Source organism: Alosa pseudoharengus, unplaced genomic scaffold (genome assembly GCF_046254945.1).
Source record: "Alosa pseudoharengus isolate Yale_2024_CS ecotype anadromous, Long Island Sound unplaced genomic scaffold, YU_APseudo_1.1 YU_APseudo_1.1_scf_103, whole genome shotgun sequence".
NCBI classification, from domain to species: Eukaryota; Metazoa; Chordata; class Actinopteri; order Clupeiformes; family Clupeidae; genus Alosa; species Alosa pseudoharengus.
Genome location: NW_027468569.1, coordinates 92,274 through 117,184, shown reverse-complemented (window position 1 = coordinate 117,184; position 24,911 = coordinate 92,274). Strand labels below are relative to the sequence as shown.

Sequence of the window (24,911 nt, the reverse complement as noted above, 5' to 3'; positions counted from 1 at the left end):
ATACAGCATGGTGGCAATAACCTTTTCAAATTAGAAAAGAGAATTTATAACAATATTTAAAATATGTTCTAAATAAAAATAATCGAAATTGAAGGTACTAGGAAATAATCAAACCTATTACAGATTTTCTCAATTGATGTGGCACATCACTCAGATCAGAATTGAAATTCTCAAAACTGCTTGTTCAAACTCCATATCATCTTGACAACTTGCCCACATCCTTATATCACTCTCTCCCTTGAGAACATACAGCAATGCCATTAATTTTGTACACATGCCTGCTGTTTTTTACATTCTCAGTTGCTAATGTCATACTGACTCCACGCTGAATAGTAGTACCCCATAAAACAAATTGCCCTTATTTCATCGCTTGAGTCTTTATATGCAAAAGTGTTGACTATAACTGTCATTAGATTACTAGTTGTCATAGCCTGTCTAGCCTATACATTCTGTCTACGTCAGAATGTATAGGCTAGAAAGATACAGTGGTGCTTGACCAAGGGGTGTTTTATTGTATTGGTCATTTTTCATTTGCACAATGCTGTAAAAGCCTTTGTTTTCTTTATACTGTCGCAATGTCAATTGTAAAAACATATTCACTCTCTTGCAATCCAGTGGCTTAGCCAGAAATGTTCAAATCGGTGGGCACAGAAAAAAACAGGTGGGAAAAGCCAATTTGATTGAACATAAGAGAGGCCTAGATTAGATCCATACAAACATTATTAATCATAGGCATGTTATACAGTATGTATGACATAACATTGGAATTTATTGAACGCATTTGATCACAGCCGACAAATTACGCAGAAACATTTTCAACCGAAGCAAAAATGCAAGAATGTTTCTTCCATGCGTCAAATGAAACACAATTGAGACAACACAGATTGACCATATTGGACAAGTGCAAAGCCTTAGGCATGGTACATAGGCATTATAGGCATGGTACATTCATAACATGAAAAGTGGAACTTATTGAACGAATTTCATCATAGCTGACAAATGACGTAGTCGGCTAAACATTTTCTTGCGCAAAACTGCATGAACCCAGCATCAGCGTGTCACATAAAACACAAATTGAAGCATCAGATTGACCATTGGACAATCCTACTGCAAAGACTTTTCCTAGGCATGCTACGTTTAAGACATAAAAAGTGGAATATGAACGCATTTCATCACACAGCTGACAATTACGCAGAAGCATTTTAAACGGCGCAAAACAATGCATGCAGCTTCAGCGCGTTAATTGAGTTATCATAGGCACAGTGTTCGAATTACCATAGGGCCCGGTAGTGCCCAGCCCCCTTAGTTCTGGCCAGGGCACTACTAGTTCTGCTCCAAATCACTGTCAGAGGGGGCCCACTCATTCATTGTCAAGTTGCCAACCCCTAACTATGATAATCTATTTTCCCCGTTGGTTGCAATGTGTATTTCACCCCCAGAATGCAGGGGCACTGCTCTGCATAATAGCCCCCTGTCCTGTCCGATCTCACCCTCCTCTGAATCGAGTTGTTATTATGACCGCCGCGCAGCGAAGCGTCATATAGGTTTAGTCAGATTTATTTTATTTTTTTTATTTTTCGCATGCCCAAATTTCTGTCAATGATTCCCGGGACACTGAAAGACCGGGGTACACGAAACTTGGTGGGCATGTAACCCCACATGGATAGCATGGAACCATCGTTTTTCGTTTTGATCGATCTGTAGCCCCCCCCGCTGGACTGGACCCCCCGAAAGAAGGGTAGGGCAGACACAGTTCTCTGTGAATATCTTGAGAACTGTAGGGCCTAGGATGACCATTTTTTTCCGTATGTTTGCCTCCAGGGGTCATGTTAACCCATTTCATGTGCACACATGTGCACAAACAGATACACACACACACACACACACACATACATTCACAGTAATCATACGTATGACACATACTCACACAGTAGACATATGTACGCTTGCATGCACAGGCACATACGCACAAGCACGCACACACACACACACACACACACACACACACACACACACACACACGCATAACATAAACATGTACATGCACACAATTCAAGAATTTCTCAGAATTATGAACAGGCAAGATGGAGGTGGGGTTGTATAAAATTAATTTTACATGTGAAATCTATGAACTAATCATGTTTTGGTACTTGTTGTCTAGCAGATATCAGTGAGAATTGAGTGTGGATAATGCAATTTAGTGAGACAGTTAGAATCATATAGGCCTTTCAGCGTGATTTATTTTTGTGGAAAAAATGTGCTGGACTGGGCGGCGGTCATATTTTGTACCGCTCTGCGGTACATCTAGTTAATTTTGCTAGAGCGTTGTTAGCGATTGAGCAATTAGCAGCAGTGGAAAAAGTTAAAAGGAATGTAGGCTATGTCGAGGAGTAGGCTATCGGGACTTTAAAATGCAAGGGGCAAGGGAAGGGTCCTGCCTGAAGAAACTCGTCATCGCAGGCAACACGTTTTTACCTAGCCTACATCGGCAGAATGCGAGAGAGGATTCTCTGCGCTTAATGACATTGATGACAAAGCCAGAAATCGTTTAAGGCAGCGCAGCTTAAATGCGCTTCTTTTTCTGAGCATCAATGCGTCTCCCCTGGTCCAGTTCAACCCTAGCCATTCGTGAAATCATGGCTCAAGGCTGGGCATCGTCCATCAACTGCGTGGAAAACGGGAAAAAATGCCTACCAATGGGCCACTTTGGGACTATCTCCAGTAGCCGAGATGTGATAAAGACAGCTGTTTTGTGTTAACTTTCAGTTTTTTCAGTTGTGCGACGTTCAGTTGTGCACGTAAAATATTTGACAATTAGCTCTGCTCAAATTCATTTTTGGCAATAGCCTTTGTTATTAGGCTGAATTTCATAATGTCATATATTTCATTTTAATAAACTGGCTAGCCTGCTTATTATAATCTATTGGATGTTGAATCGACAGTAGCCTTTGTTATTAGGCTGAATTTCATAATGTCATAGATTTCACCCAAAGTGGGCCCCCCCGGAAACGACGGGGTAATTCGAACACTGCATAGGCATGTAACTTTTATGACATGAAAAAGTGTAATTTATTGAACGCTTTCGATCACAGATATACGCCTGTAGCTTCGGTGGGTCATCACATCAAATTGAAACAGATTGGCCATATAGGCAAGCCTATTGCAAAAATGAAAACTTTGTTGGAGAGAGATAGAGAGAGACCTCCTCGGTTCGCGATTAGAGAGAGAGAAAGAGAGAGAGAGACCTCCTCGGTTCGCGATTTGACTGATTCTTGAGCTCTCAGCGGAGTGCTGACTTGCATGCCTTTTTAAAGGCCGTTTACACGACACCGCCGGGTGGATTAGATTAGGTGGATTAGGTGGATAGATGGTGAACGTAAACGATGGAAAGCCCGGACGGACGAGCAAGACTGCAGGTAGGCGGGCCTAGGCCCGTCCAGGCCCGTCCGTGGCTACGCCTATGTTGCAATCACCTCCCTCCACACACGATAATCTCCAACTTTATAGTTTTGAAATAGCTATGCCACAAAGAAAATAGTGCTGCCTTGCGCATTGACAACATGACAAAGCAGTTTGACTATCTTGACATAAACAATGGCGTAAGGACTTGACATTTTGATTGCACTGACAATTTCATTGGTATAAATACTTGCTTTTGAGACATAAACTGAGCATTTTAAGCAAGAAACACACTTTTGCATGTAATCCACTATGTGGTGCAGTTTGCATCAATTATTTTGAGAAATGTACTGTTGTGCAAATGTTAATGATGATTTGAGAAAAACTGTAATCACAGCTCCAAGGGTGTTGGCGTTTAAAGTCGAGCTCAACTATTCCGACTCCAGCAAGAGGAGTTTTTACACTGAACTGCACTGTGCTGGCCAATGCGCTAATGAATGTACTTAGGCCTATATCTTATGTCCAACGAAAATAAGATTAATGTACTTAGGCCTATATCTTATATCCAACGAAAATAAGATTACTGTAATGTACATAGGCCTATATCTTTGCCTATCCAATACAAATAAAAAGAATGTACTTAGGCCTATATCTTTGCCTATCCAACGGAAATAAAATTGAAAAGTTAGATTTGAATCTGTTGAATAGCTTGAAAGCTTCAACATAAACCCTTGCATGTGGGGCACTGTGACAACACACAAGGTATGTTTCAGATAGGGCGCAAAATAAAAAGAATAACCACAAGTGCTGGCATCTTCTACACTGCTACCACATGAGCTGCAGGCATCTTCTACACTGCTACTACATGAGCTGCAGGCATCTTCTACACTGCTACTACATGAGCTGGCATCTTCTACACTGCTGCCACATGAGCTGCAGGCATCTTCTACACTGCTGCCACTGAATCCATCCTCTGCACATCCATCACCGTTTGGTTTGGGGCCGCCACAAAACAGGGCAAACGCAGATTAAAAAGGCTCAGCAGATTACAACGCATAATTCGGACATCTGAAAAAATCATTGGTGCCCCCTCTGCCCCCCCTCCAGGACTTGTACTCTAGTAGGACCAGGAAGTGGGCAGAGAACATCACCAAAGACCCCACACACCCTGCACACACACCCTGCACGCACCCTCTTTAACTAGTTCCGGGTCCAGTGGACCCGAACATCCTGTGTGTAATATAAATGTGAAGGGGGGGTATGCAGGGGGGGTTCATTGAAAATGTTTTCTGATTCATGTTCCTCATAGAAAATCAGCCAAGGCCAATGAATCTTAGTTTAAAAAAATAATTATTTGTATCATTTTTATTAAGCTAAAAACTGAAAACGGGTCCCACAGACCCAAACACCTTATAAGGGTTAACCTCCTCCCCGCTGGCAGGCGCTACAGATCCCTGCGCACGGAAACAACCAGACACAAGAACAGCTTCTTTCCCTCTGCCATCACTGTACTGAACTGCCATCGCTGTACTGAACTGCCATCACTGTACTGAACTGCAGTTAAATGGGTCATCCCCTCTTTGGCCATTCACCCACTTATCCTTCACATTACATTACATATGCACCTTGCACACATTGCATGCATACATTTGCACTATTACTTGTGCACTTTATATCCACTCCATGTGTACTTGTCTTCATACTATGCCTTATTTGTATTTTGTATATTATGTTTAAGGGACACCAGGCAAGCCTGATGCTTTTTCTCTACGAAACTCCCCCTCGCTCGGTCTGAAGCTCTTTTTTTTTTTCTTTGCATCTTCCGTCAAGGGTTTTCGCTGCTTCTTCGCCGGCTCTGCCATTATACACACGTTTGCAACAATCGCTAGCGTTTCGTTAGCCTCCCTCTGTGCTGTGGATGCAGGATGGAAACTGAAACTGCTTCGGTCGCCGGATACGATACACTGAACTTGCAAGCGGGATATTCTTCCTACAGGCAGTAGGGGCGGGCGAGAGAGTCTTCATTCGCCCTGTAATGAGTCATTTACCGACTTACGAAGATGAGTAATTAACACGAAAACGTTGCCTGGTGTCCCTTTAATACGTTGATATGTGCCTATATATATATTAAATATATATATATATATATATATATATATATATATATTCATTAGGTGTAATTTGAGATTATTTAATGCTAACTCTAAAACTAACACTAACAGGCTTGTCAAACATGAGATATTAGAGGGAAAGTGGGAAAATGTCATTTCCACAACCGTCTTTTCCACATCTGTCTCCATGGTAGTGATAAAGACAGGTTGGCTTGTTTTTGTTCGGTTGTGGAAATGACCATTGCTTTTGCAATGTCTGGAAAAATGTCAAAAAATACATATTATTCCATAAAAATCAGCACAGCCAACTTCAGGGTAGGTATCTAGGCATACTGGGGAAACAAATTATGCCAGTAATATTTTAATTACAAATGTTTCAATGTTTCAAATGTCCAGGTCCAAAAAGTACCATAGTTGGAGAATCACCCAGATATATATATATATATATATATTGTTGTCTATATTGTACAGTATGTGCCTCTTAATTACTAGTCTATTGAATGTTTTACTACTACATAGGTGCCAACTCTCACGCATTGGCCGTGAGACACACGCATTTGATTAGTTTCACACGCTCACACGCCACACCCCCGATTTCTCACGCTAGCTGAAGTGTCAACCCGGTCGGTCAGATGCCTGAAAAATGAGTTTAGCCTATCTATAGATCTAGGCTACCTGTTGAGCCACGGTTATGCTTTCAGAGACGGTGAGAGGGTTCAAGAGCACCCCCTGTCTGTGGAATTTTCTAAATTTTCTCTCATTTGCGATGCTACTTCAGAAGCCATCCCAGGCGCATCCCCCCCGCATTTCCCCGGCTTCAGGTATGCTTTGAGTATTATTGAGTATTTTTCACGCTGAAGTGTCAACCTGGTAGGTCAAATACCTGGCAGATGAGGTTCAACTAAACTAAACCTATACATGATATCACACATCACGTGAACGTGCGGAATCTAAGCTTTCCAATGATATTGGCGACAAGTTGCTGTGATAAATGGTTCGCGAGAGAATTAACATTGAACCGACGTGCAATTTAGGCTAATCATATTTGCATTTACCCATTACTCTCGGTTTAATATTTCACTAACCCTGGAAAACCCTATTTCACAATAAACAGCAAACCTACCGAATACGAGGATATAAAGCATGCCTCTGTGCAATAAGTGGTCCCTGAGTAATCCGGTTTTGAAATTGCAACACATTTCTACATAGCCTCATTGGGGCGAAATTATAATGTATTCTAATGTAAACTATTTGTCAGTAGGCCTACATACATTTTTGTAAATTGCTCAGCCATAGATTATCCCACTATCATGGTTCTTATATTGTCAGGTTCCAGCCAATCCCATTACAGATAAATGAATATATATTGGCATGCTTCCTTGTGACATTAATGCAAAAATATGAAGAAAATAACGAGACACAAATATTGATATAAAGCCTGACATAAGCCATATGCAAACATTCACATCATGCAGATATGGGTACATCCTGAAAAAGGAATAGCATGTAGGCTATGGCCATTACAATGACCAATATATTATCTTAAATAAACTAGCTGAATAACACAGGTGACCACTTCTGCATAATTTCATGGAGTGCTGAAATGTACACACATTTTTGAACATTTCTGAACTGTGAAATGTAGCATATGTTGTGAACTTATTGCAATATCACCATAACTATTCCACCTGTGTGTGCATGGTTATAATTCTGAAGTGCAAAATAGCTTTTTAAAATTGTTAGTTTGGACCCCCCACCCCCACTTTTGCCGTGTGAAATACCAGTGCTGTTTTCAGCATCTGTTTAGTGCTTCATTGTCATTTTCATTGGATTCTCCCACTTGCGCGTAAATCGCTCATAAACTTTTTTTTTTTTTGTTACACGCATTCTCCCATTCCGCTTCTGTCACACACACAGTGACAAGCGCCAAATCCCCCGCAGTGTTGAAGAGATCAGTCGTCCCCCTCACTTTTGATAAGGTAAAAAGCCTTATAGGTACGCCAAATAAATAATAACCTATAGGTTTACGCTAGGCTATGTAAAACTCCCCATTAACAGCATCACGTTACTAACCACAGCTAAGACTGCACAATCTCTATTCACTCTGTTGGATATCTGAAGCCAGTTTGTCTACTTAGATACTGTAAATCCTCAAATTATGGCCGGGGTCTTAAGACAAAGTACAGGCCTTTAGGGGCAGGATTGTATTCGAGACAGCCCTTTATTTCTTATGCGAGTTTTATTTTGAGACATGCATTTCTTGGAGCGGCATACTGGTAGGCCTTCAAAAGCATGACATTTTCGGTTTAGTTTGATATTTAATTTACTTTTGGACTGTTTGATTATATTGTTAAATGTTGGGACTGATGGGCACTGAAATCTGGGAAGGTATTTGATGATCACTGTTGCGTTCCATGTAGTTGAAAGAGTGTCGGGATTTTAAACAAACCATCCGCTTTCATGCGTTCATTGAACGTCCGCGGTGCTGTAATGGAAACCTTATTGCGTAGCCAAGTAGCCTATTGAGTTATTTTTAAATTATGCATGATTTACTTTTTATTAATTTCGTAGGCTGGCTTTATTTTGTTATATAGAAGTATGTAAATAACCTGTTAAAATGTACCAGAATTGAGGAAATTGCATCTAGTCCAAAAAAAAAATTCTGGGGGAGGACCCCCATACCCCCCGCTGAAATGTCCCATCAACTTTCACAATGCCTCAAGTAGGCTAGATCCCTTTGATACCAATGTTCATGTGGGACCCTGGTCCCAGGGATGGATTACTGCATGGGCCTTCCGGGCCCAGACCCAGGGGCCCAAGGTGTCAGGGGGCCCTGAAGCCCAAGCCTTTGCATGGAATCATTGCCTCAATATCAACACATCAGGATGTAGGCTATGAATCTGATTGAATTTAGTATTGCCCATCCCCAAAATGCACCAGAATACAGGAAATCACATTAAACAAATTCAAAAATTTCTGGGGGAGTACCCCCAAACCCCCCTTCCACATATGCGACAATTAGTGGGGAGCCCTTAATACATAGCACATAATCCGTCCATGCCTGGTCCCTACACCTGAGAACCACTGATGTACGTTTTTTTTACTGTACGGTATAATGCTGAATGAGCCAAACAAAAATGTATGCAGCAAAATTTTGGTTGGCCCCACCAAATCTCACTCCAAGGTTTTTTGAAAAGTTGGCAGCCCTGCTACTACATGTCTAGGTGTTACTACTACATGTCTATTTGTTGAATGTATAGAGAGTTTAACACCTACCGAAGTCAAATTCCATGTATATGTAGCCTAAGTATACTTGGCCAATAAAAACTAATTCTGATTCGGATAATAACTTACAGTAACGCCTTGTCGCCCCACTCTGGCTATTTACAGTAATCACAGTGCGCCACAGTTCTGTTAAGCATGTAGATAGATGTTGATATATTGGTAGCCTAGGCCTACCAGTTAAAATATTTGCCAATTTAGAACCGTATATAGGCCTATTATGTTTAGAACCATTTTGACATCATTTCAATCTTGGAGAAAAGTTTTGAAAAAGTTTCCTTTTTAGATTTTGTACAAACTACTGAACATTCACATTACAGAAAAAACGTAAAATCTGGAAACGGAGGGGGAGTGGAGATAAAAGTTAAAACGTTGAAGCTAAAATAATCAGGCGTTCACTGTGGACACCTACAACCGGCTAACGGAGGTCCTTTTCCACACGGATTATTCGATTTGAGGTGGACATCATGCCGACTGTCAGCGTGAAAAGGGACCTTCTCTTTCAGGCTTTGGGGAAAACTTACAGTAAGAAAACTCCACTACTAACATGCCTACTGTCGTAGACATCTACATTTGACATGTTTAGTGTAGAAACGACTTTTTATAGAACAGGAGAAATGCAAGATAGTCAGCAAGCAAGCATGCTAGCACGACATAAGGTTATGGTTGCGTGTCAGTTTCCAATAGGCAAAGCCATTGTTTGTATCCATAGAGACACCTTTTATTTCTGCTTGGGGTTTGTTGTAGAACTTCATAATGATCTTGGAACCGGATATGTATGGAGACAGCAGTGTATGTCATTATTTTGTTTCTACGAGGATGCCCAGATACGTGTAGCCAGATGCTCACTAGACACCGATTGCATCATGTCAGACGCTACTTCCGTTGGGCTGAATTCACATGATTAAAGTCAACTGTAGTTTTAAGATGCGTTGAAATCAGGATGATTTATTTAAATTATCTTTAAATAAATAGAGTATGTTGGGACAAGCCTTTGTTTCTTTATTCTGTTGTATTATTTGATTTGCTTTGAGTCTGTGACGTAATCATAATGCGCCTGTCAAATACAATATTCGGATTCAATACACCAGTTTTAGCTTTTTCATCATTTATCATAAACTAAATGAAAGTCATGTTTACTAATCATTCTTGCTGCCTGTTCTAGGCGATGAGGAGTTTGACGAGCTGTGTTTTGAGTTTGGACTGGAGTTGGATGAGATTGTAAGTATAATTGTGCTGATATAAAGTGTAGCCTACTTCTTCACCATGTTTGTGTTTGTGTGTAATGTTTTCTGCCCATGTTGTGGTTTATCACTGAAACTGTGAGGTGCTGCTGCACCATACCGAGTGAAATAGCTGTGCTTCTGTGATTGATATGTTTTGATCACAAATGAAGCATCCTGTGTTAAATTGCTGCACTGTGTAAAGTGATGGTTATGATGTAATGAGGACAAAGTGTTGCGATGTGACAAAAAACAAGCGATATGCTGAGGGGAGATGGTGGAATACAAATGTGTATTCATAATCATTATAATAATTTAGTTTATAAAATAATTATTGATTTTATCAAATAATATATAATTGCATAATGTTAACTTATATTGTAATCCATCTTAATAGTTTCTCTCAATTTGGAACGTTATTCATCACGTTACGGTATGGGCAAATACGTAATGCAGTATGGCACCGCCCTAGCTGTAGTAGCAGGGTAAGCCAGGGCTACAGTGGTCTTAGAGGAAAGGAAGGCATTTAATTAGAGAGCAGAGGCCTTTAGGGGTAAATTAGAGAGCAGAGGCCTATAGGGGTAAATTAGAGAGCTGTCTGGCTTTGCATCACTACAGTGAACCTCACGTGTGATTGTGTGAATGTTATGCAGAGTTGTGTGTGTGCTTTTAATGAGGTTATTATGGGATGTGTCTGTGCGGCGTTGAAACTGGTGTTTTATGATGATGTGGTGTAGATGTTGGACTGTGTGTGTGTGTGAGATATGTTGTGTTGTAGCTGGTGTGCTTATTGTGTATTGGGATGGTTTGCGTTCGGTGATGGTTTGCTGTATTTGACGTGGTTGTAGCTGGTGTGCTTGTTGTGTATTGGGATGGTTTGCGTTCGGTGATGGTTTGCTGTATTTGAGGTGGTTGTAGCTGGTGTGCTTGTTGTGTATTGGGACTGTTTGCGTTCGGTGATGGTTTGCTATGTTTGAGGTGGTTGTTGTGGATTGTGCTAACGGTTGTCATGGCGCTGGTGTTGTCAGACGTCGGAGCGGGACATAATCAGCCGTGAGCAGGGTGGGGAGAAGGCATCGGGGGCGTCCGACGTGGTGCTCTACAAGATCGACGTCCCCGCCAACCGATACGACCTGCTCTGCCTCGAAGGACTAGTGCGAGGCCTGCAGGTGTTCAAGCAGAGGTGAGCGCGTGTGTGTGTGTGTGTGTGCGCACATGTATTTGGATGTGTTTTTTCTACTTATGTTTGAGCACCCATGTTTACAGGTGTGTGTGTGCGTGTGTGCGTGCGTGCGTGTGTGCGTTCTTGAACAGGATTGAGGCTCCTCGGTACAAGCGTGTGAAAGCCTCTGGTGGGGAAGCTCAGAAGCTCATCATTACAAAAGAGGTCAGTGTGTGTGTGTGAGAGAGAGAGAATATCTGTCAGTAGTGTGTTTTTGTGGTACTGATGTGTGTAAATAGGTGTGTGTGTTTCTGTGCCCGTGCAAGGACGTATAAATATGTGTGTGTGTGCGTGCGATGATTTGTAAGTGTGTGTTTGTGTGTGCGCATGCGAGGATGTGTAAATATGCGTGTGTGTGTGTGTGTGCGCGCATGCAATGATGTATATGTGTGTGTGCATGCGAGGATGTGTAAATGTGTGTGTGTGTGTGCATGCGAGGATGTGTAAATGTGTGTGTTTGTGTGTGTGTGCGGGTGCATGCAAGGATGTGTAAATATAATATATATGTGTGTGTGTGTAAATATGTGTGTCTAGACGGCAGCAGTGAGGCCTCATGCAGTGGCTGCAGTGTTGAGGAACATCAGTTTCACCCAGGAACGCTACGACAGCTTCATCGAACTGCAGGAGAAACTCCACCAGAACGTCTGCAGGTCAGGTTCTAGTCTCTGAACATCTAGAAAAACTCCTGCAGATAATGTTCTAGGCTCTTACCCTGGAAAATCCAGAGTTCTCGCAAGAGCACAATTTGAATTGTCTCTGCGAGACACTCTGGCAATGAGTAATGATGCACGTTACTTTTGCCACTTGTATCGCGGGGAGCCAATCACATCGGTGTATCTGATATAGGCGGGCCAAAGGCAAGCTAAACGGATGACAGTCGCAATTGTGTCAAAGTCCGGAATCAGTCAGTAAACATTGGTCGTATAGTCTTATCTAATTGCGTGCAGTGAGATTTTCAAATGCACGCTTGGTGCCGCCCCTCGAGTTGGGCCATTACATTAATCGTGGCCAGGCTCTAGAAACTCCACCTGAACATCTACAGGTCATAATCTAGCCTGAAGCTCCTGAACATGCTGTAAACAGGCTAACAAGCGCTTACTGGGTTCTCCTACACAGAACAGACAGGCTAATAAGCTTTTACTGGGTTCTCCTACACAGAACCGACAGGCTAAGAAGTGCTAGAAAATGGTGGCGCAACTGGTTTGGTTTGTGTCTGGTTTGGTCATTTTCAAGCCCTAAAACTCATACTGTGTCCTGATTGGCTTCTGATATTGTGTGTGGGTTTTGATTGGCTGCTGATATTGCTGTCTGTGTCCTGTTTGGCTGGTGATATTGCTGTCTGTGTCCTGATTGGCTTCTGATATTGCTGTGTATCAGCTGATGTTTTCTTTTTGTTCCTGTCCTTCCAGGAAGAGGACCCTAGTTGCCATAGGAACCCATGACCTGGACACCATCAGTGGTCCGTTCACATACACGGCCAAAGCACCCAACGACATCCGCTTCACACCCCTCAACCAGAGCAGCGAGTACACAGCCAATCAGCTCATGGGCCTCTACAAGGTCTGCTCCTATTGGCCATAACACACAGGGGGAGGGTCTGATTAGCCACGATTGGCCAATAGACACATCAGCTCTTTGTAACTTGGGCTCTAATTGATTGATCAATATGATTTCTTTGACATGGCTACAGGGAGGGGTTGCCCTAGCAGCAGTCTTTGTTATTGTAGACATTGCCACGGTAACGGTTAATGTTTTTGTGGAACAGACGGATAGTCACCTGCGTCACTACCTGCACATCATCGAGGATGAGCCTCTATACCCAGTGATCTACGACAGCAACGGAGTGGTGCTATCCATGCCCCCGATCATCAACGGTAACATACACACACATTTATACAGAAGCATTTGTTAGTCAGTCAGTAGCTTTAAGGTCTCCCTCTCTCCTCTCTCTCTCTCTGTTTGTCTGCAGGGAACCATTCAAAAATCTCTCTCAACACAAAAAATGTTTTCATTGAGTGCACAGCTACAGATCTCACAAAGGTAAGTATGCTCATACTCACACACACATGCACGCACACACACACACACACACACACACACACACACACACACACTAGAGTTTAGATTCTCTGCCCGAGCCCGAACTTGACACACTTGACCCGCGGGCCGGGCCGATATTTCCAGCTCTATCCTCGGGCCGGGCCGGGTCATTAATCAAGCATTTTTTTTTTATTATTTTTTTTTATTTTTATTTATTAGCCTACTTGGGTGGGGAGGTAAAGCTATGCCATAGTCAGAAATAATATTATATATTTTACAAAGTAGGCCAAAGTAACAAGTGTGTACAAAGTTGGCTCAGAGTTACAAAATGTCATTTGTGATGTCATCTGCGCAACACAGGTCACGCATCACACCTGCTGTGCTGTATTGTGTAGCTCACGCATCACACCGGGCCTGCTGTGCTGTATTGTGTAGCTCACGCATCACACCTGCTGTGCTGTATTGTGTAGCTTCAGTGCAACGTAAAGCTTGAAGATGTAAAGAAAGAAATAAAAACAGGAGAAATAACTTGGAGCAAGTTTGGAGAAAAGTCGGAGGTAACCTATGCATTTGTCAGGTATGCTATGCACTTTGCATTAAGTGCGCACGATGTTCACCTCTATGACAGCAAAAAGACTTTAAGATGAACATGAAGCAGGCTTGCCATGGCAGAAATAATGATAGCCAGCCTTCAATGTCCTCTTTTGTCACTTCTCCAAGCATACACCTGAGAGCGAGGCAAGCCCTCACAGAGAAATGCCTTGAGTTTTGCTGCAGGGACATAATTTTACGTTGTAAGTGCTTACGTTTCTACATTCGGATTCATTTGCGATCCATTCCATTCTGAATAAACAAACATTCTTCATCCTCCGTTGCATTATTCATTAATATAATTCTAAACGGATTTCTGTAGCTCAAACAGCTCGGAATTGTAGTTGAGAACGTCAGTTATTATAATGGCCCACATATTTAAAAAATGTTGGGTTTAAATCGGGCTGGGGCTCATAATTACAGTTAATGTGTTGGGTCAGGCTCGGGCACAATGTGCACAGGTAGGGTCGGGCTTGATTTTTTGGGCCCGATCTAAGCTCTAACACACACATACACACACACACTGGCTTTACAGTCCTATGTAAAATGTACTCCTGTCATTAACCATATTAGTGTGTGTGTGTGTGTGTGTGTGTGTGTGTGTGTGTGTGTGTGTGTGTGTGTGTGTGTGACACTTTTACAGGCAAAGATTGTGCTGGACATGATGGTGACCATGTTTAGCGAGTACTGTGCGGAGCCCTTCACGTAAGAAATGTGTTTTGCACACACACACACTGCACACACACACTGCACACACACACACACACACACACACTGCACACACACACACACACACTGCACACACTGCACACACTGCACACACACACACTGCGCACACACACACACTGCACACACACACTGCACACACACACTGCACACACACACACACTGCACACACACACACACACACTGCACACACACACACACACTGCACACACACACACACACACACACACACACACACACACACACTGCACACACTGCACACACACACACACACACCGCACACACTGCACACACACACACTGCACACACACACACACACACACACACACACACACACACACACACACACTGCACACACCGCACACACTGCACACACACACACACACTGCACACACACACACTGCACACACACACACACACACACTGCACACACACACACACACTGCACACACTGCACACACACACACTGCACACACTGCACACGCACACACTGCACACACACACTGCACACACACACACACACACACACACTGCACACACACACACACTGCACACACACACACACTGCACACACACACACACACACTGCACACACACACACTGCACACACACACACTGCACACACTGCACACACACACACACACTGCACACACACTGCACACACTGCACACACACACACTGCACACACTGCACACACACACACTGCACACACTGCACACACACACACACACACACTGCACACACACACTCTGCACACACACTGCACACACACTGCACACACTGCACACACACACACACACACACACTGCACACACACACACACACACACTGCACACACACACGCACACACTGCACACACTGCACACACTGCACACACACACACACACACTGCACACACACACACTGCACACACACTGCACACACACTGCACACACACTGCACACACTGCACACACACTGCACACACTGCACACACACACACACACACACACACACACACTGCACACACTGCACACACTGCACACACACACACACACACACACTGCACACACTGCACACACACACACACACACCACACACACACACACACACACACACACACACACTGCACACACTGCACACACTGCACACACACACACTGCACACACACTGCACACACACTGCACACACACACTGCACACACACTGCACACACACTGCACACACACACTGCACACACTGCACACACACACACACACACACACACACTGCACACACTGCACACACACACACACACACACACTGCACACACTGCACACACTGCACACACACACACACACACACACTGCACACACACACACACACACACACACACTGCACACACTGCACACACTGCACACACTGCACACACACACACTGCACACACACTGCACACACACTGCACACACACACTGCACACACTGCACACACACACACACACACACACACACTGCACACACTGCACACACTGCACACACACACACACACACACACACACTGCACACACTGCACACTGCACACACTGCACACTGCACACAATGCACACTGTAGTACACACAAATACAGCAACTCAAATACTTTGACTGTCCTCTGATCTCTCTCTCTCTCTCTCTCTTCCCCCCTTCTCCCTGTAGGGTGGAGGAGGCTGAAGTGTTGTATCCTGATGGGCGGTGTTGTGTGTACCCTGTACGTATCATTGCATTCAGCACTCATCTGCACTACTAGTTACAATGCCATTCTATGGGGCAGTTATAATGCCATACTGTGGGGCAGTTATAATGCCATACTATGGGGCAGTTATAATACCATACTATGGGGCAGTTATAATGCCATACTATGGGGGGCAGTTATGTAAGGGATAATGGACGACATGGTGGTCTGTTAACAGAAATTGCGAAGCGGAAAGCTAAGGTTCATCAGAATCCTGGGATATGCCCGCTTGACAACGGGAGAGATGGAACTAACGACTGGCCTTTGGCCGTAGCAACCATCCATTTAGAACTAATGACTGGCCCAGGATTCTGATGAACCTTAGCTTTCCGCTTCGCGTCGGGGCCGTTTTACAACCTCAACAGACCACCGTGTCGTCCACTAAAGGGAGCAGGTGTTCGTGCGTGCGTGCGTGCGTGCGTGCGAGTTCTTACTGATTGTGTGTGGGGTCCCCAGGAGCTGGTCTACAGGACGGAGACTCTCTCAGGAGACTTTGTCAACCGCAGAGTGGGCATCAAGTGAGTCATGCAAACACACACACACACACACAACACACACATTAACTTTTTGGCCTACTAGCCAAAGTGGCCGGCCAAAAATATTTTTTACCAGCCAAAACTTAACGTTACTTTTCTTAACTGTTCTGAAAGTGGCCTATCATTAGCCCCAGCTCAATGTCCAAATGAACGGGCCTTCTCAATGTTCAAATGAACGGGCCTTCTCAATGTCCAAATGAACGGGCCTTCCCAATGTTCCCAATGTCCAAATGAACGGGCCTTCCCAATTCAATTGAACGGGCCTTCCCAATGTTTGGAGGTCCAATAGTTTTGTAGCCTGTAATCGGTGTTGAAGCAGAGCGAACGAATTCCGTTGCTCCAGAGCTGTATATACACGGTGCCGCGTTGCTCTGTCTTGGTCAGTAACCAAGGTAACCAAGGATCGTTACTAATGACCACTGCAAAAATATGACATCGGCAACAGCTTATTTTTCAGCTATAAATTCCGTCTCATATCATTACGTCAGTAGTTAGTTGGCCATCATTAAAAGTGAAAGTGAGGAAGTAATAGCCTACATTTCTAAACAATATCTGAAATGTTTGCATTGTGTGGCGATGTACTTCGTTTCTCAGCAGATGCATGTGAGTAATGACTAAGACTAAAATGTATTGTCCTCATGTCAACATTAGGCGAACAGAACACTGATGCGAATCGGAGTTGATATGGCAAGCCAGTTTAGCGTGACAGACTGAAGTAGCGGAGTTGATATGGCAAGCCAGTTTAGCGTGACCGACTGAAGTAACGGAGTTGATATGGCAAGCCAGTTTAGCGTGACAGACTGAAGTAGCGGAGTTGATATGGCAAGCCAGTTTAGCGTGATAGACTGAAGTAGCGGAGTTGATATGGCAAGCCAGTTTAGCGTGACAGACTGAAGTAGCCTATTCTCGCAGTTGATAAGCAGCCAAAGTGTCACAGTACCTGCCATTATTCAACGGCCAATACAAACATGTAATTCCCATTGGCACTTGGTGGTTGCTAATTTCGAACCCCACACACACACACACACACACACACACACACACACACACACACACACACACACACACACTGATGTCTCTCTTCCCGTCCAAAGAGAGTCTGCAGAGAGTATCGCTGCGTTGCTGACACGCATGTGCTTGAGGTCGGAGGTCACCGGCCAGGGCGACGAGATCGATCAGGGTGGAGGTTCCGCCCACGCGCTCTGATGTCATCCACGCCTGTGACATCATGGAGGACGCCGCCATCGCCTACGGCTTCAACAACATCATCCGCACCACGCCCAAAACCTACACAGTAGCCAATCAGGTGAGAGAGGCTTAATAACCACGCCCAAAACCTACATAGCACAGCTAATCAGATTAGAGGGTCCAATTGACCATAGCAGTGCAGTGTAGTTCCTTGCTGATTTTGTATACTTACTTATCTTTGTGTGTGTGTGTTTTAGCTCCCGTTGAATAAGTTGACAGAGTTGCTTAGGACTGACTTGGCTGCTGCTGGTTTCACTGAGGCACTGACGTTCGCTCTGGTAAGAAACACACACACACCACCCAACATAATGCGCACGCTCTCCTACACACACGTATTGCCATAATAATTTGCTCTGGTAAGAACACACACACACACACACACACACACACACACACACACACACACACACACACACACACACACACACACACACACACACACACACCACCACCAGCACCAAACATATGCGCACGCTCACCCACACACACACATATTACCAGACTCACTGAGACATGACATTTGCTCTGATGAAACACACACACACACACACCCCCCCCGACATACTGTATGTACACATGCACCTACACACATCTTCACACACAGAAATTTCACATAGACCCAAGCATACACTTCTGTGTGTGTGTGTGTGCGTGTGCACGTGTGTGTGCGCCTGTGTGTGTGCGCGTGTGTGCGTGTGTGTGTGTGCGTGTGCGTGTGCGTGTGCGTGCGCGTGCGCGTGTGTGTGTGTGTGTGTAGTGTTCACAGGAGGACATAGCAGAGAAGCTAGGGAAGAAGATAAAGGATGTGAAGGCTGTGCACATCGCCAACCCAAAGACCGCTGAGTTTCAGGTGAGACCCTTTATACACACTGTGAGAAGTTGAACTTTCCCCCTTCTCCCTACTGTATATCGGACTTTAGAGACGTTTTGGTGCGCCACTTGAAATGCAAGAGAGGGAGAGACTCCACTCGGTTGCACACACACATACAGTACATGCACCCATACGCACACAGTCACCCGCCACATCTCCCTGGCGTATAAACGATGTTGTGTGTTTGTTTGAAGTATTGTTTCATGTTGTGTAAAGTGTGTTTGGTGTACACACACACAGCACCCTTTACACACACACAGCACCCTTTACACACACACACACACACAGCACCCTTTACACTGTCACACACAGCACCCTCTACACACACACACACAGCACCCTTTACACACACACACACACACACAGCACCCTTTACACTGTCACACACAGCACCCTCTACACACACACACACAGCACCCTTTACACACACACACACACACACAGTACCCTTTACACACACACACATACACACACACACAGTACCCTTTACACACAAAATAAGTCCTGACAGGGCGAGCCGGACCCCGACGCACAGTGGAGGGGTCTTGTCCCGCCCTGAAGGGACTTATTTTCCCAGTAATGACCGGCGTTCTATACATTATCCCGCTTACTACACGGCTACTTGCCAAAACGAAATAATAAACTCCCCACGATATGACTTAGCCTACATAGCCTAGACTATAGCGTATTTGTTACGCTTCATCGTGGCATTTGCTGTGAAACAAATAGTTCGCAACAACACACGCTGAACTTGAATCAAACATTCTTTAGAACACAGCTGATCAACCGTCTGCTTTCACTTTTGAATGAAGTTCCAGTCCTTGCGTAGTGATATGAAAGACGTATCAGAAGCACAAAACCCGTTGCCATTGACAGCGGTAATTATATGTTTGCAGCGGTAATTACATGAATATATTTTACGGTAGAAGTTCTACTTGCCTTGTGAAGAGCCGTGTAATGTTGAATAATCATCTCAATATTGACCAAAATAATCATATTATGATTTTTGGCATAATCGAGCAGCTTTGCTCAAGATCAATAATGATGGTCGATCTCTTTCATTACGGTTGGATCCTTAAAAGAATGTGTTAGACGTGAAATTATTAAGTTTTGCACAGTGGTGTGAAGTAGCTGTGTGTGTGTGTGTGTGTGTGTGTGTGTGTGTGTGTGTGTGTGTCCCAGAACTTACTGAGTGTAGTTCCATGTCTGTCCTGCAGGTGGCGCGCACCACTCTGTTGCCAGGGTTACTGAAGACTTTGGCAGCCAATCGCAAGATGCCCCTCCCTCTCAAGCTGTTTGAGATCTCCGACATCGTATTGAAGGATGACAAGAGAGGTGTGTGTGTGTGTGTGTGTGTGACTGTGTGTGTGTGTGTGTGACTGTGTGTGTGTGTCTGTGTCTGTGACTGTGTGTGTGTGTGTGTGTGTGTGTGTGTGTGTGTGTGTCTGTGACTGTGTGTGTGTGTCTGTGACTGTGTGTGTGTGTCTGTGACTGTGTGTGTGTGTCTGTGACTGTGTGTGTGTGTGTGTGACTGTGTGTGTATGTGTGTGTCTGTGACTGTGTGTGTGTGTCTGTTAGGCTTGGGTATCGAATATCGAGTATTGGTTGGAACCGGGACTATCTTTGCGATTTTCCCGGAATCGTTCAAAAGTTTAAATTTCGATTCCTACTTTCGATTCCCAGTCTGCCGACAGGAAGAAGAAACGTCTGAACACCAACGAAGAAGCGCATAGTTAATAGAATTAAAATTCATGGAGAAGGTCAGACTATTTCATTCAGAAAGCAGGGTTCCCGAGGATCCTTAAAAAGTCTTAAATAGGCTACAACTGAATTTTCGAAAGAGAGGTATTAAATGTGCGTATGGGACCGCCAGCGAGTGCAAGAGAGCGAGTGATGTCTCCATCCAGTTTCGTGTATTTAAAACGCAATTGTATACGTGATAGGCTATTAGGCTACGGGAGGAAGTGTAGTGGTTGCAGAGTGAAGATGTTTTTCACGGGTTTGGTTAAAGGTGTGAAAACGGTAATAATACAGTAGGCCTATGTACAAAATAATATGCCTGGCGTTTTCGTGGTGTAGCTGAGGCCTGAGAGATAGACAGGGTAGCCTACGTGGAATGAGGGAGCCTACGGTAGAATGAGCGGGAGAAAGAGTTGGTAAGCCAGTTAGCGATAGGTTGGCCATATGTTCGAATTTAGGCCGGACATATGGATTTTAAAAGCCCTGTCCGGCGTCCGGCGCAGCCTCAAGCCGGACGTTTATTTGTTCTCCTTTTTGGAGTTGCGCTTGGCATCTAAAGTCTTTGCTCGGACGCAGCATCGTTTCACAAACTATGGACGCGAAGACTGCTGGTGAAATTATGTGCAGTTCTTCGCAATCAGGAGGAAATACTGTATACCGGTATGTTAAGTTGATCTGTTTGCATCTTTCCAGCGTGTGTTGCTGGCCTAGCCTAGGGAAGAAAATATCTGTCTTAAGTTATAATAGCCTACCTGTAATATCTGCCAGCAGCTTGCTTGCCAGCGTTTCCCAGTAGGCTAGGCCTACTTAGCAAAAGTTGTGAAATATAACCGCATATGCTTTGAATGTCGGCGACTGCTACATAAAAATACGTGCGTTCATAACGTGCGTGCTTGATGAAACCAGCAGTTTTCAGCAGGATCATGCGAAGAGGACCTGTCTCTTAATTAATTTAAAACAAGTCAATGGTTTTACAATGTTTCAGTCAAGCTTTGGTTGGTTTAGATACAACTGGTATGCAAAATGTAAAGTAGTGGATTAACTTTAATTTGCTGTGCTGCATATGGACAATAGATGCACATAGTAAATTATATAAAGTAGGCTTATTAAAATATGTAAATAGCTTAGTTAACTTTGAAAAAAATATTTAAGGGAATCCAGTCCAGTGCACATGTCTTTGGCAAGTAGCCCTAGGCTACTACAGACACAGGTGAAGAACAGCCTCAGCAGTAAGCAAAACCAAATATGTACAGTACAGCCAGCTTCAAAAGCAAGCAGTCCAGACCCTAAAATTGGGCATTTATAGCTGTGAAGGTAATTCACACACAATTATTTTCTTTCGCCAAAATATTTTTGGTAACTTCTGTAGACATCCAAAATGGGGTGGGGGTTAAAATTAGTAGGGAAAAAAAACTATTGCATTAAACAGTCTTATATATCTTTTTGCCGTGGTATAGTCTTAATTTTCATTTAGATGTCTTGAAAAGGTCTTAAAAGTCTTTAAATTTGCACTTGGAAAATGTGCAGATACCCTGAGAAAGACCGTTGGTTAGCTAGCTCATTTAAAATATCCTAAACTTTTTTTGACCCTGCCTTTAAAAAAAATCGGAATCGAGAATCGTTAGGAACCGGAATCGAAATAAGAAATCGGAATTGGAATCGGAATCGTTCAAATTGAAACGATACCCAACCCTAGTTGCAGCTGATATGGTTTCATCGAGTAGCCTATTTAGCATTGAGGCTCTCTAGGAATGCTGGTAGCCTGTGGATCTTAACGGGGCCAAACTGTTGGAAGCCCCACCCCACCCCACCCCACCCCAATAACAGCTGAGAGTGCATTATGATAGATACCCCATCCTCCCTTGCCCTTTCTCTTTACTGCCTGCCTTTCTTTATCTCTGCTTAGCCCATCTCTCCCCCTGCACTGCTTCAGACTTTCTATCGGAGCTATATACCCCCCTCATTTTTTTTTTCCCTGTCTGTATATCTCTCTACCGCTCTCTCTCTCTCTCTCTCTCTCTTTCTCTTTCTCTCTCTCTCCCCTCACCCCTCTGCCCCCCCCCCTCTCTAAGTGCCATCCCTGCATTCTCTGTGGGATCTGTTGCCAGGAGACAGAATTCTCTAGCTATTGTGTGGATACAAAGGCTAGGCTTGCTGGCTGGGTGGTGGTGGTGGTGGTGGTGGGGTGTTCTACATCACCCACCGTGGAGAGAGTTGGGGGCTCTGGGGAGATGGGGGAGGTGGAAGCTAAAGAAGTGAGAAGGCTGACCCAAAGCCATACATACACGCACACACACCAGACACACAGAGATTTTCTGTCGCTGGTCAGGGGGGTGAGGGGTTGTTAGAGGCTTAGATTGGCCAGATTAGCACCCCTGGTGGACTGGCTGTCTGAGTCATATCCCAGAGTGCCGAGTCAGGACTAACTCAGTGTCTGGAGGTTCAGAGCCGCTCTTCCATGCACTGGTTGGAGCCTGCACCTGCCTACCGTTGTCTGAGGCATCGTCCTCTCCCCACTCCAATCCCAGCTATTCCTCAGTGTCTCCTCAGCGTCTGCTATTTTTCTGCAGTTTGGTCATTATACCAATGTGCTGTTGTCCTTTTTATGGATACACCACACACACAGACAGAGACACACTGACACACACACACACACCGACGGACACACACACTTGTTAATCATCATAATTGTCATCTTTCCTAAGGCTGTAATAATGGGTTTTCTTATCATCATCTTGGAAGCCATTACTGAGTCTTGCTGCCCTCATTGTGTGTGTGCGTGCGCACGCAAGTGCACATCATTATCGCCAGATTGAAGTCCTGCATGTATAACCTGTGATTATTCATGCCCGTACCACTGCTAAATTACAGCTCTAACTCTTAAGCTAATTAATCTCTGCCAAGTTCCTATTCAGTGTCCAATCAATGGTAGCATACCTCTTTTTTTACCCAACTTAATGTAATTAGCTAGTGCAATTCTAATCTATAACTATGGAATATTGATTAATTAAAATGAACACAACCTTATGGCAGTAAATTATTTATTTTTACCCCAATTTTGTTCTTCTGTGCTGCGCTGTTACAACTACAAGCAGAAATTGTGAGAATGTTCCAAATGTGCCAATTGTGTGAACTGTATGTTATCCTTTTTCATATCTCATTTGCTGAGTCTTATTTCATCACCATAATAGGTTTCATTTTATAGAGTAAGCATTTTTATCGAGCTCATAATCTCCTAGCCAGCCTTGCTACACACACACACACACAGAGAGGCATAATCCATTCTGCCATGTAATTATTAAAATGGTAGATCTATTGAACATCTCCCGTGCTGTAATTCACTTTGTATAAAAGGATGGCCATCTGGGTATAATGTTTTTTTTTTCTCCGCCTGAAACCTGTGCACGTGTGTGTGTGTCTGTGTGTGTGTGTGTGTGTGTGTGTGTGTGTGTGTGTGTCTTTGTGTGAGCACTTTTTAGTTTGTTTTATGGAAGAATGCCAGAGTAGAGTCAGGAATGCTTTCAGTGTCCTTGACCATCCAGAGTAAATGGAGAGTTCTTCATGTTGTTGAAAATTGGTACATTGTGCATTTTGGCATGATGTGTAGGAGAGGCAGAGGTGTGTGTGTTCGTGTGCGTGCGTGTGTGTGTGTGTGTGTGCGTGTGCGCGCGTCTGTGTGTGTGTGTGTGGGGGGGGAAAGAGACTACACAAGGGAGTTAGTCTCTGCCCTGGAGAGACATCGAATTCCTGAGCTCCGTTGGGTAATATCGTCCAGGGAGAGGGGAAAAGATAATGGCACAGTTAAATTCCAGACGTCTGACAGAATCTCCTAATCACTTTCTACACGCTACCAGAGCTCCGAGGGGAAAACACGGACATGAGATGGGAGAAAAAGGAAATGAGAGAGGGGGAGAGAGAGAGAGAGAGAGAGAGAGTGCAAAAGAAGGAGAGAGAACCTGAGTGACAAGACACAGAGAAAGATAAGCATGCATGAAATGGAAGCGGAGCGTGTCAAAGAAAAGAAATCAAAAAATGATTGCCAGATAGAGGAAGACTGGCAGAGGGAAAGAAAGGAAAAGCGAGCGAAAGAGCAAGAGAGAAAGGAGAGAAAGAGAGGGGCTAAGTAATGACCTGTGCTCGAGTGGGTGCCGTCGCCACCGTCAGCGGCAGCAGCGGGCCCATTAGCTTTAGGCAGT

General features: G+C 44.1%; 1 protein-coding gene and 1 pseudogene across 1 annotated transcript in view; one reads left to right on the top strand and one right to left on the bottom strand.

Annotated features, from left to right (window-relative positions):
• LOC143112770 (2-acylglycerol O-acyltransferase 1-like) overlaps positions 1 to 2,026 on the bottom strand; it is an 8,311-nt gene extending 6,285 nt beyond the window's left edge. The window contains exon 1 of the mRNA XM_076275057.1: positions 2,015 to 2,026. Coding sequence (XP_076131172.1) covers positions 2,015 to 2,026 — 12 coding nt within the window. The remainder of the gene's footprint in view (positions 1 to 2,014) is intronic.
• A 7,183-nt stretch (positions 2,027 to 9,209) lies between these two features.
• Positions 9,210 to 22,840, top strand: LOC143112783 (phenylalanine--tRNA ligase beta subunit-like; annotated as a pseudogene).
• Positions 22,841 to 24,911: the final 2,071 nt, after the last annotated feature.